We start from the raw sequence: 15,615 nt of genomic DNA on the forward strand, positions 1-15,615 counted from the left end.
TGAACAATGGGGACAAGACATTTTTTCAGAGCAGGACTCAGCAGGATAGGATGCTGTATTCCAGACAGACCTCAGGGAGCTGCTGTTAGAAGTGCTTTCTAGACCAAATGCACAGGGAGTACACGGGGGGCCTCAAAAGCCTGCTGAGTGTCCATTTCCTAATGACCAGGTGGGACCAGGTCTATTTAGGCAAGGGTGGAAGTCTCCGCCTGGCAGCTGAGGACCAGCCTGAGTACTTGGTACTTAAACAAGGTAAGCAAATACTTTGTTCAGCACAGACAGCCTGTGGCTTTCTCCTCACAGAAGGATCAGGAAGAGTCAGTCCTTCCTCGTGCACTGCTACACAGATGCTTCGTGGGCTCCACATAAATTCCACTGTCCAGGCTCCTGCTCACCCAAACCCCAAGACCCGCCGTCTCCTTCTCTTCTTCATGGTGAGTGTCTCTGTCAGCATGGACGTGAGCTCTGGATGTACAGCCATGCTGAGTGTCATTGGCGGGAGCTGTGCCATGTCAGGGACTGCTACCACTCCTGTCACAAATCGTAAATGCAGCCCCAAGAGGTGAAGTGTGTCACAGGACCTGAAATATGAAATTGCAAGATGTGTCCCAAAATGGGATGAGGACAGGGAAATGGAGGAAAATTATGTTAAAATACACTGAAGTTAATGAGTCGTTATTTTGTTCACTGTGGATTTTATCATTGGTGAGGAGACCACGGCTGACACAAACATAAAAATGGAAATATAATGGAATAAAAAAACAGAATAAAATAAAAATGTAAGTAAAAGTACTGAATAGAACGTTCTTAATTCTGTAAAGATGTTCTTAAGAATAAGAATACATTCTTACTTCAATAAGAACGCTCATTTCTTACTGAGGAGAAATGAACGACTTTGGAAAAACTTCAGTTTCCTTTGCAGTCTATGTCGTTGCTGCTCGGGGTGCCTTTTGCAGGAGCGAGGGCTCCCCAAACCACACCCCCTCCACCAGTTGTCCCGTCGCGCGTGCGCACACCTCCTTCCAAGTCTCACTTTGGCACAGGCACACCGCGGGGCCGGATCCTGGCCTGGACCGGGCCTCCCCACTGGCCTCTTCTTAGCCCCATTTCAGCTGGATAGCGGGTCTCTCCAAACAAGTCTGACCCGGATCCCCCTGCTTCTGAGAGACAGCAGACACTCGGACAATGCCAGACCATCTGCGAAATGGAGCTCTGACCACAGCCGGCTGGGACCTGCCCTGGAAACGCACCCCTCACACGCAACAAACATCCCAGGAAGCTGACAGCTGTGTCAGACTTGCAGGAAGTCAGGCTGCTCTCTCTGGTGACAATCCCGGAAGTACCGTAACTTCTCTAACAATGGGCCCCAGCCAGCCAGGATCTGATCCACACCTGAGGGCTGCCCTCATTTCTGTCCTGCTTCCGACACAGAACGAGCTGGAGAAACCCACAATATGCCCCTCACCAAGCACCACTCGCGGTATACCGAAGCTTCTTTTTCCTACAGTCCTGAGTGCTATTTCTGAATTCACCCACCTCCTTCTCAACTCTTCCCACTCTCTGAAAGCGCGTGTGCAAAGGGGCTGCTGTAACCAAACACCACAGACCAGAGGCTTCAACAACAGACGTTTATTTCTCATGGTTCTGGAGGACGGAAGTCAAGACATCTCGGTGCCGGCAGTGTCGGTTTCATTCTGAGGCCTCCTCTCCTGGCTTGGAGGTGGCTGCCAGCTTGCTGTGTCGTCACAGGACCTCTTCCTTAATCCCACTGTCCAGGGCCCCACTCTCGGACTTCACCTCACCCTACTCAGGAGCCCACCTGCAAACACCGTCACACTGGGGGGTAGGGCCTCAACATGAGGCTTTGGGGGGACAGGAGCATTCAGAAAGATAAACATTTCGTTTTCTTAAATGATACTGTATGATTTGTTAAAATACATTGTGGTATTTTCTCTGACGTTATAACTCAACTTTTTCTAATTCTTATAAATTGAGTTAGAAATACTCATGTATCTAATTTCTACCTTAGCTTGACTTTGATACTTGGAAAGAACTAGTTTACCCTTTACTTTTATAAGTTGCTAAATTATTTGTATTTCAATCATGCTGGAAGTTACAAATGATTTCCAAAAATCCAAAAAGTCAAATTGTCCCTTTTTTGAAGTTGAGGAACGGGGAAATAGCGCATGTCTCTTCCAACGCACTTGAAGGACCCCCTGCCCCCAAACCTATCGTCTCCTAATGCCCCTTGAGTTACAGGCCACTTTCTGCCCAGGTGAGCTTCCGGCTGTATTTCCCCTTCACTATGAGTGGTTACAACCATATCTGTTCAGGGGAAAACTATGCTAAAAATATAAAATACTCAGGCAAACAAATGCTATAACATGGAATGTCACAATTAATCCGTGTTTCTGCACATTGTGCTGTGAATGAAAATTGCCAAGATAGAGTCATTGTGTCAAGGGAACTAAAATGGAACCTTAGGCACACCCCACTCTTGAACTCTTGAACTTTGAAGTCAACCAGGAAACCACATCCAGAACTGTACTGCCTTCCCGCCATAGCAACCGGAGCATCCTGTCCCTCAGGAAAGGACTCACCCCTTTCATCCGCCAGTGCCCTTCGTTTACATATGCGTGGAGGACCTAACTGAGAACAGCACTTATACTCTCACCTCCTTTGTTTGCATACTGGACCTAACTGACCCCTGGTGAACCAGCCAGAATCCTTCATTTGCATGGAGGACCTAAATGGAAACCACACTTGCGGCTGCTACCTGAATCTGTGACTCCCAGATTGCAATCTCCTGCTCAAAAGCCTGCTCTTCGTTCTTTATTACAGCCTAAAGCTCTTTTTCAGGTTAACACTGCCTGGACCATCTGCCTTCCTTGCATGTCCTTCTCTGTATTTATAGCATTAATATACATAAGTACACAAATAATATAATGTATTTATAATATTAATAGTCTGCTTTGAAATTTAGCACTAGATTTTCAGATTGACTCAAATTAGCTTCTCATCACTGACATTCTGGAATTTAACTCTGTATTTAAAGTATTTCCCCCAAAGAGCTGTCTCTCCCAGTGCCCGCACACCGCAGACCCCCAGCCCTTCCTGGTGGTGACTGGGTGATCCTCACAGAAGCGGGTCAGACACCCATGCTGACTCCTTACCCTACAGGAGGCCAGGCCTGGCCTGTGACCTGCAGAGCCACACAGGGTCTGAGTATACCTGGTCTGCTCCTTTCCTGCCCACAGCCTCCTCCTCCCGGGACCTTAACCAGCTGGGCTGTCTTGGTCACTCAGCTCTGTGGCCTGTGGTGTCTGAGCTTGGCTGCTCTGTCCCTCAGCCCTTCCTCGTGTTCCTCAGGGACAGGAAACAGACATGGTGAGCAGACTGGGACCCATTTTCAACTCAATTTACTCCTTATGCCAAATCCTGAGGTTTTATAAAAGAGGAAGTAAACTCAGGGAGGTTATGAAGATGCCAGCCTGAGGCCACGTAATTGCTAATAGCCCGGCAAGCTGGAACCCTGGGCTGTGTCCTCCTGCCGAATTACCAGGGAAGCAAAGGTATCTGGCGGTAGGCAGATGGGAGGACCTAGCATCTAGGATTATACTTATTTACTCCAAAGGTGCTGGAGAATAAGTGCAAGAGTCAAAGAGCACTGGCAAGGAAGTAGCCTGTGGCCTTGGGCAAGTTGAAGTGTGTGTCTGGGCCTCCACAGTTGAGAAAGGGTGGGGGGAGCGAGAGAAAGAGAGAGGAAAGGAGGGAGGGAGATTGATCAATGCCTGATTTGGATGTCAGATCACTGAGGACACATTCTATTCCTGATGCCACAGCTGCATTTTGTTTGGAGTGTGCGTCATTTTTCTGGTTAGTTTGCTTGGTTAGTGGGCACAGTGGTTTGCTAGTTGCACAGACAGGCCAGGATCTCCAGGTGGCGGCTGCATTGCCATCTCGCTGCTCTTTGGAGTCTGGTTTGTGAGAAAAATAAACGCTGTCAGAAACCCCAGGGAGACCGAGGCCCATTGCATCCCCTTCAGTGCTGATCCCACTGGATCTTGGCAAGCGACACAGCCTGGGGTTTCTATCCTGTGACACAAGGGCAGGGTCTGCCATCATGAAGGATGAAAGGGAAGTTTGCACTCGAAAACGCTGCACTCCCAGCCCCCTAGTTGTACAAAGCACCCAGAATGCACGACTACATGGTCAATGGAATTTTGAGGCCATTTCTCCAGAATGGCTGCAGGCTGTGCAAGCCTCATGGACCCCGGGGAGGGTGGAATGGGCTCTGGGTCCTGACTCAAAAGCCTCACCAGCTCAGCGGTCCCGGCAGGACCAGTGTTCCCATCACTTCTGTGCCACACAGTTGAGAATTAGTCCATTCTTACAAAAAATATCCCGTGTGATGTCGTTTACAATATAACTCCATCGTGGGTGGCTTTGAATTCTTTTTTTAAACAGCAACACGTTTTGAGAGTTTAGGAAGACCACTTTACCTCTGTCGGTAAGCAGGTTCTGTGAAGCAGAAGGGTATTCTTCACAGACTCAGGACACCGCTCGGATTTGTTGGCTCTGGGCCCTTTGAAATGGTTATATTTTGGAGGTTTCACAAAAAGCAGGTTCCCCCTGCCCCCAACTGTGTTCACTTTCAGAAACCTCAGTCTCCTACCCTGTACATGTCACTTCTTTGTTCTAAAACGTTAATCGCTTTTTAAAATGTTCATCTCCTTAAACTGATTCCGGAAACTAGTTTGTACACCTAGTATGAGTCTACCAGTATTTTGGCCGGTTTTCTGAGTTTCCTTCAAAAGTTCTCATAACCAATCACTTAGCCTGAGGGCAGGGTGAGAGATGGAGACTTCCATGAGGGCCCGGGGGGATGCCCCACCCCTTCTTTCGGGGCTCCATCCCTACTTGGGAGACGCTCTGAGTCATTTAAGGTAAAGCTGCTCCAGGGTGCTCAGCTGATTGCTGCTTTGACGTCCCATCTTCCCCTTGAAACGCTGACATTTTCTTTGACAAATAAACAAGAAGTTATTTTTTCAAAATACTTTTATGCTCAACTGAAACCAGCGTTTGGGCCGTGCTCATATGAGCTGCATTTTCCCACTTGGGGTGAGAGCGTCCACATGATGGGAGGAACAAGGGTTTGCTGAACACCTACGACAGGCCCAACAGGGAACCTCCAGGAGGGACGGTAAAAGGGACAGGAAACATGTTCCCCAACATGTGATTGGCGAAGATACAGCACAATCTGCATGTTTATTCATGCTGAGAACTTAACAAGGGATTCGCACTCCAATCCAATTTCCAGAACACAGTCCTGCAGCCGTCTCCTAAAAAGGATGCTTTTGGGGAGGGATGGTTTACAAGGACTGGGGACACACCGCCCAGAGGAGCAGGGCAAGGACAGAGGTGAGCAACCACCAGGTGACAACACAGACACCTGGAAAGCGAGGTGAGAAGTCTGTCCCGGGGAGATGCTGACAGATGCAGTCAGCGCGTGAGACCTGACACTGCAAGGGTCTCCTGGAACGTCTCCATGGGGTGGGGGAATGTGCCCCCGAGTCACTGCGGGGCCCAGCTCAGGGCACCTGCTCCATCACCCCCTCTGGCAAGCAAATGGCAACATGACACGCAAACCCATGTCCGCATGTTAAACGGGCCTTTGAAGCTCGATTCCGCAGCCCTGGGAAGGCCCCTTCGTGCCTGCCACATGCCTGTCATGCCCGGGTCCTCAGATGGCTTGTTCTGGGACACTGGCCACTCTGCCTGGGCCAGCAGCTCTTGGCCGGCTCACACCATGGTCATGACCTTCAGAGCGGCCGGCTGGAACCTGCGGATCTTCTTCTTTAGGGCCCTGGAGGCCTTGATGCGGCAGAGTTTGGGCACCGGGGGCAGGGGCGGCCTGGAGCCGGCTGCAGCCCGCGGGGGCTGCTGGGGGGCTGCCCGAGGCCAGGCCAGGCGGCTCCCACTGGCCTGGGCACCGCCCTCCACGTCACTGCCACTGGACTCCCCATCCCCGAAGCGGCTGGCGGTGTGGTCGCTGGCCTGGCCCTCGTCCTCGCTGGTCTCCGCGATGGTGGAGTGGAACAGGGAGGCACACTCGGCTGAGTGCTCCGAGCCGCCAGACTCGCTCCTGGCCTGGGCGTCCTGGCGGGGCAGCCTGGGCCTGGCCCGGGGGCACACAGGCCGCGGGCCACCCCCTCTCCTTGCTGCGGGCCGTGGGGGCCCCAGGCTAGGGCCCTGGGCACTGGCCAGGCGGGCCCTGGCTGAGATCTCCACGGAGGACTGCCACCTGCGCTGTTTCCTCCGGGTCTCCCCACCGGCCGCCATGGGTGGCACTGCTTCCAAGGGAAACAAGGCCTGGGCCGAAGCCCGGTGGCCCTCTTGGTGGGCCACCAGCAGGGGGATGAGGAGGGACACAGGGTAGAGGCTGGACTCAGAGCAGGACCGGCCGGGCGCCTCCCCCACCAGGGTGGGCCTCCTCTGGAGCCCAGCCCCCCACTCAGGGGGCAGCTGGGGGCCTACAAGGGCGCCCCAGGGTGGTGGCTGCCTCCCTGCCCTTAGTGCCTTGTCGCTGGTCCCCCTCCCGATCTTTAGAGCCTTTGTCATGGGGTGGCCAGTTTTCAGCCCCATGGGGGAAGCTCTGCTGCCAACACAGTGGGGGTGCACACACTGCCCTGGGGCCAGGGCGGGGCTCTCCCTGACGGCAGTCCTGGGGGGGGACCTGGCTTTGCCTTCCCACCAGTCAGGAGCTGGCTGCTGAGCCTGAGAGCCAGGAGATGGAGGCCTACACCCCAGCTGAGGGGAGCCCAGCGTGGTCCCCACACAGACACAGCTACTGGAGGGTTTGTGGCCCTCCTCGGGAAGGCAGCTGGGGTGCAAGTTGCCCACAAGGGGCACAGGTCCCTGCTGCTCGAGGCCGTCCTCACTGGCGTCCCTCCTCTGAGCCACCCCTCCCACATGTGCTCCTCCTGGGGTGTACGTTAGCTTCTTTGGGTGGCCTTCACTCTCCGCTCTCTGGGATGGGGACACCTCACATCTTGGGGGTCCCTGCTCACTCACATTGCCCCTTGTGGGGTTCCCTTGGCCCCGCAGTCGTAACAGCCTGTCGATATAGGCTGCAGCTGGGCCAGCCTCAAGGACGGGTCCAGTCCGGATTGAGCTGGGACCTGAGGGGCTGGGAAGGGACTCCCTAGGGGGCGAGGGGCCGTCACGCTGCAGCGTCTCCTTGGTCAGAGCAAAGAGCGGGCTCTGCAAAGCCACCGCATGTAGGGGGCTGGGGTATGGGTACACCTCCCTGCCTCCCTTGGACACCAGGTCACGCTGGTACTTGGGGTCCAGCACGTTGGGTGGGAGGTCCATCCCATGGCAGAGAAAGGAAGTGGACTTGGGGGCAGCACTGGCCTTCTGGAGCCCCACCTCAGCCGGTAGGACTCGTTCAAGGTCACCTGGGAACAAGAAACGAACAAATACAGGAATGAGGGAAGATGCTAACGCAGTCTTATCCCACTTCACAGCAGCATAACCACAGCTGAGCGCTCCTCCATCCAGAGAAAGCCACGCACGGCTGGCTGCTTGCATCGATGCCTGGACAGAAATTGTCTGTGGAGACCTCAAGTGCATGCTGATTCCATCACCGGTTCCAATGGTTCCCCTTTCAGGGACAGACAAATTCTAGACACAAAATGTGTCAGTTTGAGGCCTCGTTCATGGAAGATTCTGAGGCTGCCTGGAAAGACAGGGACCTGCGACCACAGGGCGGATAGAGGTCGGGGGCACACCTTCCCTGAGGACCAGGGGACACCTCAGGGTGCTCACCAAGGAGAGACCACAGGGAATCACTAAGCCGGGTCTCGTATTGGAAATGAAATGGGGCCAAAGGTGGCGTCCTTCTGTTAGGGACAGCCAGAAGGAAAGTAAAGGCCTGGAGAGGAGCCGCATATGGGCGGAGCTCCCAGCTTCACCGTCAGCGCTGCTGCACTCCGCTTGGACAGATGCCACCCAGGCTGCGTCAGGGCTTTGGAAGGGTGTTTGAGAAAACCGTCCAATGTTCATTTCATCTAATAAGAAAAATGCTTCTTATCACAACAGCCTTGCTCTAATGACCACAAGTGGGTATGTGACTCCAACCTCCAACTAAATCCCCAAAACGCCTACAGAAAATGGGGAGCAGTGCTGCAAGGTTTCCTACCACCTGGCTGGGACTCAGGGGTCCTTGCCCCACAGACATCCCCACCGCCTAGGTGGGACTTGGGAAGTCTGCACCCCACAGCCGTCCCCACTGCCTGGATGGCACCCAGGGGTCCACACCCCATAGCCATCCCCACCACCTAGATAGGACCCAGGGGTCTGTGCCCCAAGACAACCCCACTGCCTGGATGACACTTGGGGAGTCTGCACCCCACCGCCTGGGTGGGCCCTCCGAACCTTCCTGGATCTTCTTTACCTGTAGACACTGGCCGGGGTCGGGATGTGTCCTGTAGCGGCTGGACTGCACCCTCTTCAGTGGCCTGGGGTCCCCACGTGGGCACAGGGGCCCCACACATGGTGGTCTCGTCAGCTGACCAGGGCCGGCAGTCCCCTGCGCTGGTCCGGGCCATGAGGGTGGCGGGCAGCAAAGTGCCCAGGGAGGAGGACAGGCGGTCACTGCACACTGATGTGCAGGAAGCAGACAAGGAGCAGGAACCACCATCACTCAGCTCGTAGAAGCCTGGAAGGGGGAGACAGAGGCAGTCAGTGCAGGGTGTGTGCGGTGTGTGTGTGGGGGGTGTGGTGTGTGTGTGGGGGGAGGGGCGGTGGCATGTGTGTGGTGGTGTGTGTGTGTGGTGTGTGGTGTGTGTGGTGGTGTGTGTGTGTGTGTGTGTGGTGTATGGTGTGTGGTGGGGTGTGTATGTATGTGCCGTGTGTGGTGATGTGTGTGTGTGGTGTGTGTGTGTGTGTGTGTGTGTGGTGTATGGTGTGTGGTGGGGTGTGTATGTATGTGCCGTGTGTGGTGGTGTGTGTGTGTGTGTGTGTGTGTGTGTGTGTGTACCTGAGCTGGGCCGGCTGTCGCTGTCTGGGGCCTCGATGGAGGTTCTTCTCACGTCCAGCTGCAGCTCACTGATCTGCTGGTCCAGCTGGTCCAAGTGGGTTTTCAGGCCAACGTCCTGGCGTCTTAGCCGGTTCTAAGAAGGGACAGACGAGAAAACTGTTTCCAGTACAGAAACCGGAAGGGCATGTGCACGTGTACAACTTCGGCTTCTGCGTCAGCCTAAGGGAGGGAAAGCCCACTGACCCCTCCCACCTCCAACAGGTTTTTCCCCAACTGTATACTGTTTTATCAGCAATTTTCAGTTAGCTGTCTTTAATAGGGATGCAGAGTAATACGCCTATGGGGGTGAAGTCTGGCTCAAAACAGCACAAAACACCTCCTTTGGCAGGCACCACACACGATACTTTCAACTGCTGGCTTTTTTCAGTTCTACCTACGAACACCCTTTCCTGTGCTGGTGCATAATGGACCTGTGCCTGGTGCCTGTGTTGCCATATTCTCTCCCTGGTCCATGGTGTACAGATGGGGTGTGGGGGTGGAGTGGGTGGCCGTTTGATCTTTCAAGGGGATGGAAAGTTCCCAGGAGAGAAAAAGGCCCCCGTTCTGTATATGCACAGCCCCCCATACTGGACTATGCAGGTTTTGTAGGCTATCAGGGAAGGAGGAGGCACGGCCAGCCTGAGGGAAAAACAGCCTGAATATCTGCCTGAGGGTCTTTTTGGTTCAGAGGTTCCAATCTTAGTTCTGCCCTAAGAGGCTCTATCTTCTCCCCGTCTCAGCTTCCCAACTGTAAAACAGGGGATTATGGGTATTAACCATGTTATATAATATACATACAAAACATGTGTGTAGACTATATACATACATATGATCCACATGTGTATATACCATGTAATATACATGATGCATGTGTATATATACTATATAATATACATGATATATATGTATATACTATATAATATACATATGCTACATGTGTATATACTATGTAATATACATATAATAGCTATGTGTATATAGTATATAATAAACATATAATAGCTATGTATTACATAATATACCTGTGTGTGCATACTATATGATATACACTTATGTGTATATACTATATAATATACTTACAATACATGTGTGTATACTGTGATATACGTATAATACATGTTTATATGTAACATACATGTAATACCTATGTGTGTATACACTATACAATATACATGATACATGTGTATATACTATGTAATATACATATGCTACATATGTGTGTATATATTATATAACATACATATGTGTATGTACTATATAATATATGTATACCTATGTGTACATATAGTATATAATATACATGTTAGTATAATACCTATGTGTGTTATATAATATACATATAATACATGTGTATATACTATGTGATATACATGATACATGCATGTATATATCAAACCAGATACATGCGGTGTTTAGTGCTCATGATATATATTCTCACACACAAACACACACACGTCAAACTAGCACCACGGGATTCATAAATGACAATGTCCTTCCTGCAATAAAACTTCACCCTGTTGTCAAGGTCCACTGCACAAATTCCTTGTTTTGATTAACAATTATGTTTAAGGAAATAATTAACAAAAGTAATTATATGGTCCGTCCTGTTTAAGAAAATGATTAATTGTATTTAAATTGTATTGGAAATGAGGAATTCCCGAGGCCCAGCTTATGGGCCCAGAAACATTACTTCCGTAATTTCAATAACGTGAGAACTCATCCAGCACGGAAGCAGGTGGCAGCAAGTTCCGATGCTTTTGAGAGAATGGGGTGGGCACAGCGTGCCCTGACAGTGCCCCAGCGCCCGCATTCAGCATGGTGATTGGCAGACCACCACCTCACTGTATGTTCCTTAGGACCCACTCCTGGGCCTCAGGACACCCTCCCAGTGTGACAGCAGCAGCCTCCCATTCTGTGATCGTACACATAGCATAGCACACGCCAGTCCTGACTTATAGCTAAGCTCCCAGAACCACCCCGCCTGGCCTAACGTCCTGGCTTCTCACCTTGAACACTGTTACACCTGGGGAAACTGGTCCCCAGGTGAACGCCTCGACCAGAGCACCAGCAGAGCATGCAAAGATGGGCTTCCAGCAAGTTACCATCGTGTGAAAACACTTTGATTCCTACAAAGGGCCCAGTGCGTACTTTGAGCACGAGTCAATTTTCCCCGTCATCAAAGAAGACCATGGTACCAAGGTGAAGTGACGTCCCGGAGGCAGGCCACACTTCAGTGTTTGAAGTGATCTCTTCCTCTTGAAGGACGAAGTCTCGGGACCCCGCAGCTGGCTTCTTCCCTCCCTCCCTCCCTCGCCAATCCCCTTCCAAAACAAGAGTCGCCCTATGTTTGTGCTGGAAGCCACTGCTCGGTGACGGGTGTCTGCCAGCCAGGCCTTCCATCAGTGGGTTCTGATTAATGCTGAGAGGCCACCACGCACAGCTCCGGGTCCTCACAGGTGACTTCCTGCCTCCTCGGAACACCTGTGGACTCCAGGGTTTAACGCTGGGGGTTTACACCATCCTCATAAACCTCTCCTGTCCGTCACTTGGGGTTTATGTCTCTGCTTCTCATTAACTCCTTCTTGGAGTCTAACTGTGCTGCATGAAAAGCCCCTGCTGTGACCAGGATGGAGCCAGACCCCTGCAGAGCCAGCCACACAGCCTGTGTGCCCACGCGGTTCTGCAGAGACAAGCTTGTCACACAAATGTCAGCCCTGAGTGACACTGACTGTTGCAGCCACACTGATTCCCTCCAGAGCAGGGAGCAAGCTTGGGGCCACCTACCTCTCCGCACCCCACAGGCACTCAGGCTCACTGTCTGGCAGTGGACTGTGTCAGAATCCCCCTGAGCCTGTGCCCACGGCTCCCCAGGAGGTGGATCACCCAGGTACAAATGCAGATTCCTGGGCCCTTGTCACACCCATCGACAGAGGCTAGGGCTCGCCTGGGAACCTGCATTTTCACAAGGTGCCCAGGGACCCAAAGATTTAATTATGACTACAAACTACAAAACGTCTGAGAACGTCTCTCCAGGGACTGCCATCAATCAACACACATCGGGCTCGTCCCGTCTCTAAGAGGCTCGCTTTCACAGGAGGATGAGCTGCTTCCATTTGCTTTGCCTTTTGCTCCTGTCTGCAGTTCAGCAGCCCAGCCTCCTCAAACCTGTGTGGCAGAGTCAGGGGACAAGAGTGAAAAACACCCCGACGTTCAGGATACAGAGGGGCCATTGACGACACCTCCTTTCTTTCCTGGAAAGCTGAGACTGTGCAAAGGAAACACTTCACGCATGAGCTCCGTGGCTATTGCCTGTGCCCTACGGTGCTTCAGCGTCACTCCCTCACTTGAAAAGAGGTCCATCAATCAGTAGCAAAGCCTGGGGCACAGATTAGCCTCATGGATAATAGGCCGAGAGGCGCAGACAGAAACCTTCAGGGTCCTGGGAGGCCTCGCCCTCACTCGTGACCTTGACAGGGCTCCTCTCCCTGAGAGTTCACCAAGCAGGCACGGTCAGCCCTCGGAAAACCCAGACACCGAGGTCACAGCTGCAATCAGACCCTCAGTTTGTCCTGCAGCATTTATTGTGGAAAAGGAATTGTTGCACGCTGCCACTCTTAGGACAAGTCACGACCAGCAAAGTCAACTACCAGGAAATTCTTCAGCGTTAAGACCTCACTAAAGAGTCCCCAGTCTGTGTTCACCTCCCACCTAAGGGCACCTCTCCCACCAACGCCCACCCACAGCGCCTCCTGCTGGGACCTGGAGCTTCCCACTCCTCAGGGCACGTAAATCTGTCTACATCACTGCTGCTGGGTGCCTAGCCTGAATCAAATGGGGGTGGCACCACTTCTGGGGGAATGACAAATCTCCCTGGAAGACACAGCAGGGGAGCAGGGGCTGGCCAGACAGTAACAACTACTTTGGGCAGAGGTCACGGGGCTTCAAGAGCTCAGAAATCTAGAGCAGGGAGATGGTAAATCCTGAAATGATTTCACCTGTTACAGCATAAAAGTCGCTCATGTATTTATCCAACACGAAACACCTACTGCGCGTTCTGTGATTTCAGACGCAGCGATTAAACAGGTGCAGTGTGTTTTGATAAGCATGATTGTGACAAATGCTGCTCTTGTCCTAATTGCATTTCAATCCCCAGAAATGCTCAAGCTCATTCTCACTTGGGATCCCCTGCAAGATAAAGGTGCTGAGGGTCAGATAAAGCTCTTCCTGTCTTCACACCTGAATGGCGACCCCTGACCAGGTGGACACAGTCAGGGGTGGGGGTGGGGGTGCTGAGTCAAGTGGGAGTTACTACATGTGCAGCTGCCCTGGAGGTGAAAGTCTCGCGCTGTGCTCCTCATCACAGACCTAGGATCACTCCTAATTTTTTCCCTGTAAGAAAAATGTAGAAGTGTTAAGCGCTGAGCTGATGTCACACACATTTCAATTCTTCTTCTCTTTTGATCACATAATCTGTTCCAAGAACAAAGTTTCAAGACAAAGTCTGCATGTTCCTTCTGGTCCCCACATTAAAAAAAAAAAAAAAAGTTAAACAAAAGAACCTGTTTGATCTTCTTTCCCAAAAGGCTACTAGTAATTAGAGGCTGAGTGAGTGCTCACAAGTCTGATTTGTGTGTTACTGAGGCCAAGTTAATCATCAACTGTGTTCCTACCCCCTCGCTGGAGCAATTCACGGAAGCATCTCAGCAGCTCCTTCCTGCTCCACGCGTGTCATGCATCTTTGTGGGCTATTGTGTGCTCACTGAGCTCAAGTGCCAGGTAAGACGCATCTGGAGGCAAACAGCCTACGCATGCTGCCATGACACGGAAAAGCGGGCGCGTAAAACTACGTGTGAGGTTTCCACTCCATAGCCAGCTCCAGTCCTCCAAGTAGGAGCAGCTGAGTCACAGGGAGTACAGGCTGCTGTTGGCAACATGGGAAGACAGCAGGGGTCCTGGGGGCATCTCAGGGCGCTGGCCTTCCTGCCCCTGTAACCTAGAGAAGCCAACAAGTCAGTGTGTGTGTGTGTGTGTGGGGGGGGGGGTGTGGGAGGCTGAGCTCAGCCGGGAGCAAAGCTGAAGCTTCAGCCTGCTAGGCTACTTGGTACAGACGGCAACTTTTAAACAGGAGGGACTTGATTTTCTAATTTAAAAACAATCCACTCAGAAGAATAGTTAATTAACCCCATCGAGTAGAAATGTTTCTATACAGCCTTTTACTTTATCCAGTAAAAATCACTGCAATACTACAAAAACTCTCTTGATTTGTTTCCAATACACGAACTGAAACCATACAGCTGATTAAAGCCAGAGGCGCAATCACGCCGGGGTCTTCCGTGGATCGTACAAAAAGGAGCTGGCCTCGGAGAGGGTACTCTGGGGACAGCAGTAAGGCGATGCTGAGGCCCCGGCTTGCACCGCCTCTGGGACTCAGGGACACACCTCCTTCTCCAGGTCAGGGGCCCGGCATCCATACGGGCTTTCCCCAACATTTGTAACAATGACGCGACCCCATCAACTTGAGCACGTTCCTTCGGGGTACGCGCTGCACGCCAGCACTGCTGTCCCTGACCCTCCAGCTGGGAGACGTTGGTACGGTACCAGGGGAATCTGATCCTAGTCCCTAGCTGCTCCCACCAGGGGAAACCGATTTACTGCGTTCTTATCAGGACAGCCCTGAAACTCAAACCAACAGGAATGCATCCTCGTCTGTCCGCCGGGAAGTAGCAGAGACCGTGCAGCCCCAGTGCCCTGCGCCTCGAGCCTCCGCCACCCACTCGTTTGCAACCGAAACCCTAAAGGGCGCCCCTCAGCGGGTCGGGAGGCCCATCCGCGCGGTGCCTGCACCTGGACGCGGTGCTCGCTGCCCCGCGCGCCCCCAGGACCCCTGCGTGTGCTCCTTACCAGTTGCTCCTGCAGCGCCGCCAGCGCCGCCTCCAGCCGCTGCTCGTGGGCACGAGGGCCGCGGGGGGCGGCGGGCGCCGACCGGGGCTGCATGGCCAGGGCGCCCCGCACGCGCGCCTGCTGTCTGGCGCGCAGCCCCTGCAGCTCGTGCAGCCCAGCGAGTGCCGCGCGCAGCCGGGCTCCCACCCTGCGGCGGTCCCAGCCCGCAGGCCCCGGAGGACCACCCGGGGCCCACATCCTATGCCCCGGCCTCCAGGAGCTTCCCCGGAGCTTCCCCGGCCTCCCCAGCGGCGCCCCGGTAGTGCGCGCGGCCTCCTGCGCCGCTTCTCCCCGCCCCCGGGTCCGCAGGTCGCCAAGGTGGGGTGGGACCTATCGGTGGCCGCGGAGGGCGGTGTTTGCACACGCCCTGAGGTCACAGCGGCCGCCCCCCGGCCCGCCCCGTCTGCTGAGCGCCGCGCCCCGGGGTCCCCCGGGACCAGAATGCGTATTGCGACCCTCAGAGGGGACAGAAGGGGAAGGAGGAGCCCTGGTGGGAGAGGGGGAAAGGACGAAAGTGGAATACACATGGGGAAAGGTTTAACTTAAATTCTTGGGACAATATCATATTGTCAAGACCGTGTTATCATTGTTAA

General features: G+C 53.1%; 1 protein-coding gene across 2 annotated transcripts; it reads right to left on the reverse strand.

Moving 5' to 3' along the window:
• Positions 1–5,507: 5,507 nt before the first annotated feature.
• DACT2 (dishevelled binding antagonist of beta catenin 2) lies at positions 5,508–15,240 on the reverse strand. 2 transcript variants are annotated; one of them, XM_033100396.1, is made up of 4 exons: positions 14,984–15,240; positions 9,044–9,176; positions 8,459–8,722; positions 5,508–7,460 (listed from the first exon to the last, which is right to left on the reverse strand). In XM_033100396.1, exons 1-4 carry the CDS (start codon positions 15,218–15,220, stop codon positions 5,803–5,805), a joined length of 2,292 nt encoding a protein of 763 aa, XP_032956287.1. In that variant the 5' UTR covers positions 15,221–15,240; the 3' UTR covers positions 5,508–5,802. The 2 variants fall into 2 exon arrangements, with proteins under 2 accessions (XP_032956287.1, XP_032956288.1); XM_033100397.1 differs by lacking the exon at positions 14,984–15,240 and adding an exon at positions 11,089–11,218.
• Positions 15,241–15,615: the final 375 nt, after the last annotated feature.

The sequence above is a fragment of the Rhinolophus ferrumequinum genome, assembly GCF_004115265.2.
Source record: "Rhinolophus ferrumequinum isolate MPI-CBG mRhiFer1 chromosome 3 unlocalized genomic scaffold, mRhiFer1_v1.p scaffold_36_arrow_ctg1_4, whole genome shotgun sequence".
Taxonomy (NCBI): domain Eukaryota; kingdom Metazoa; phylum Chordata; class Mammalia; order Chiroptera; family Rhinolophidae; genus Rhinolophus; species Rhinolophus ferrumequinum.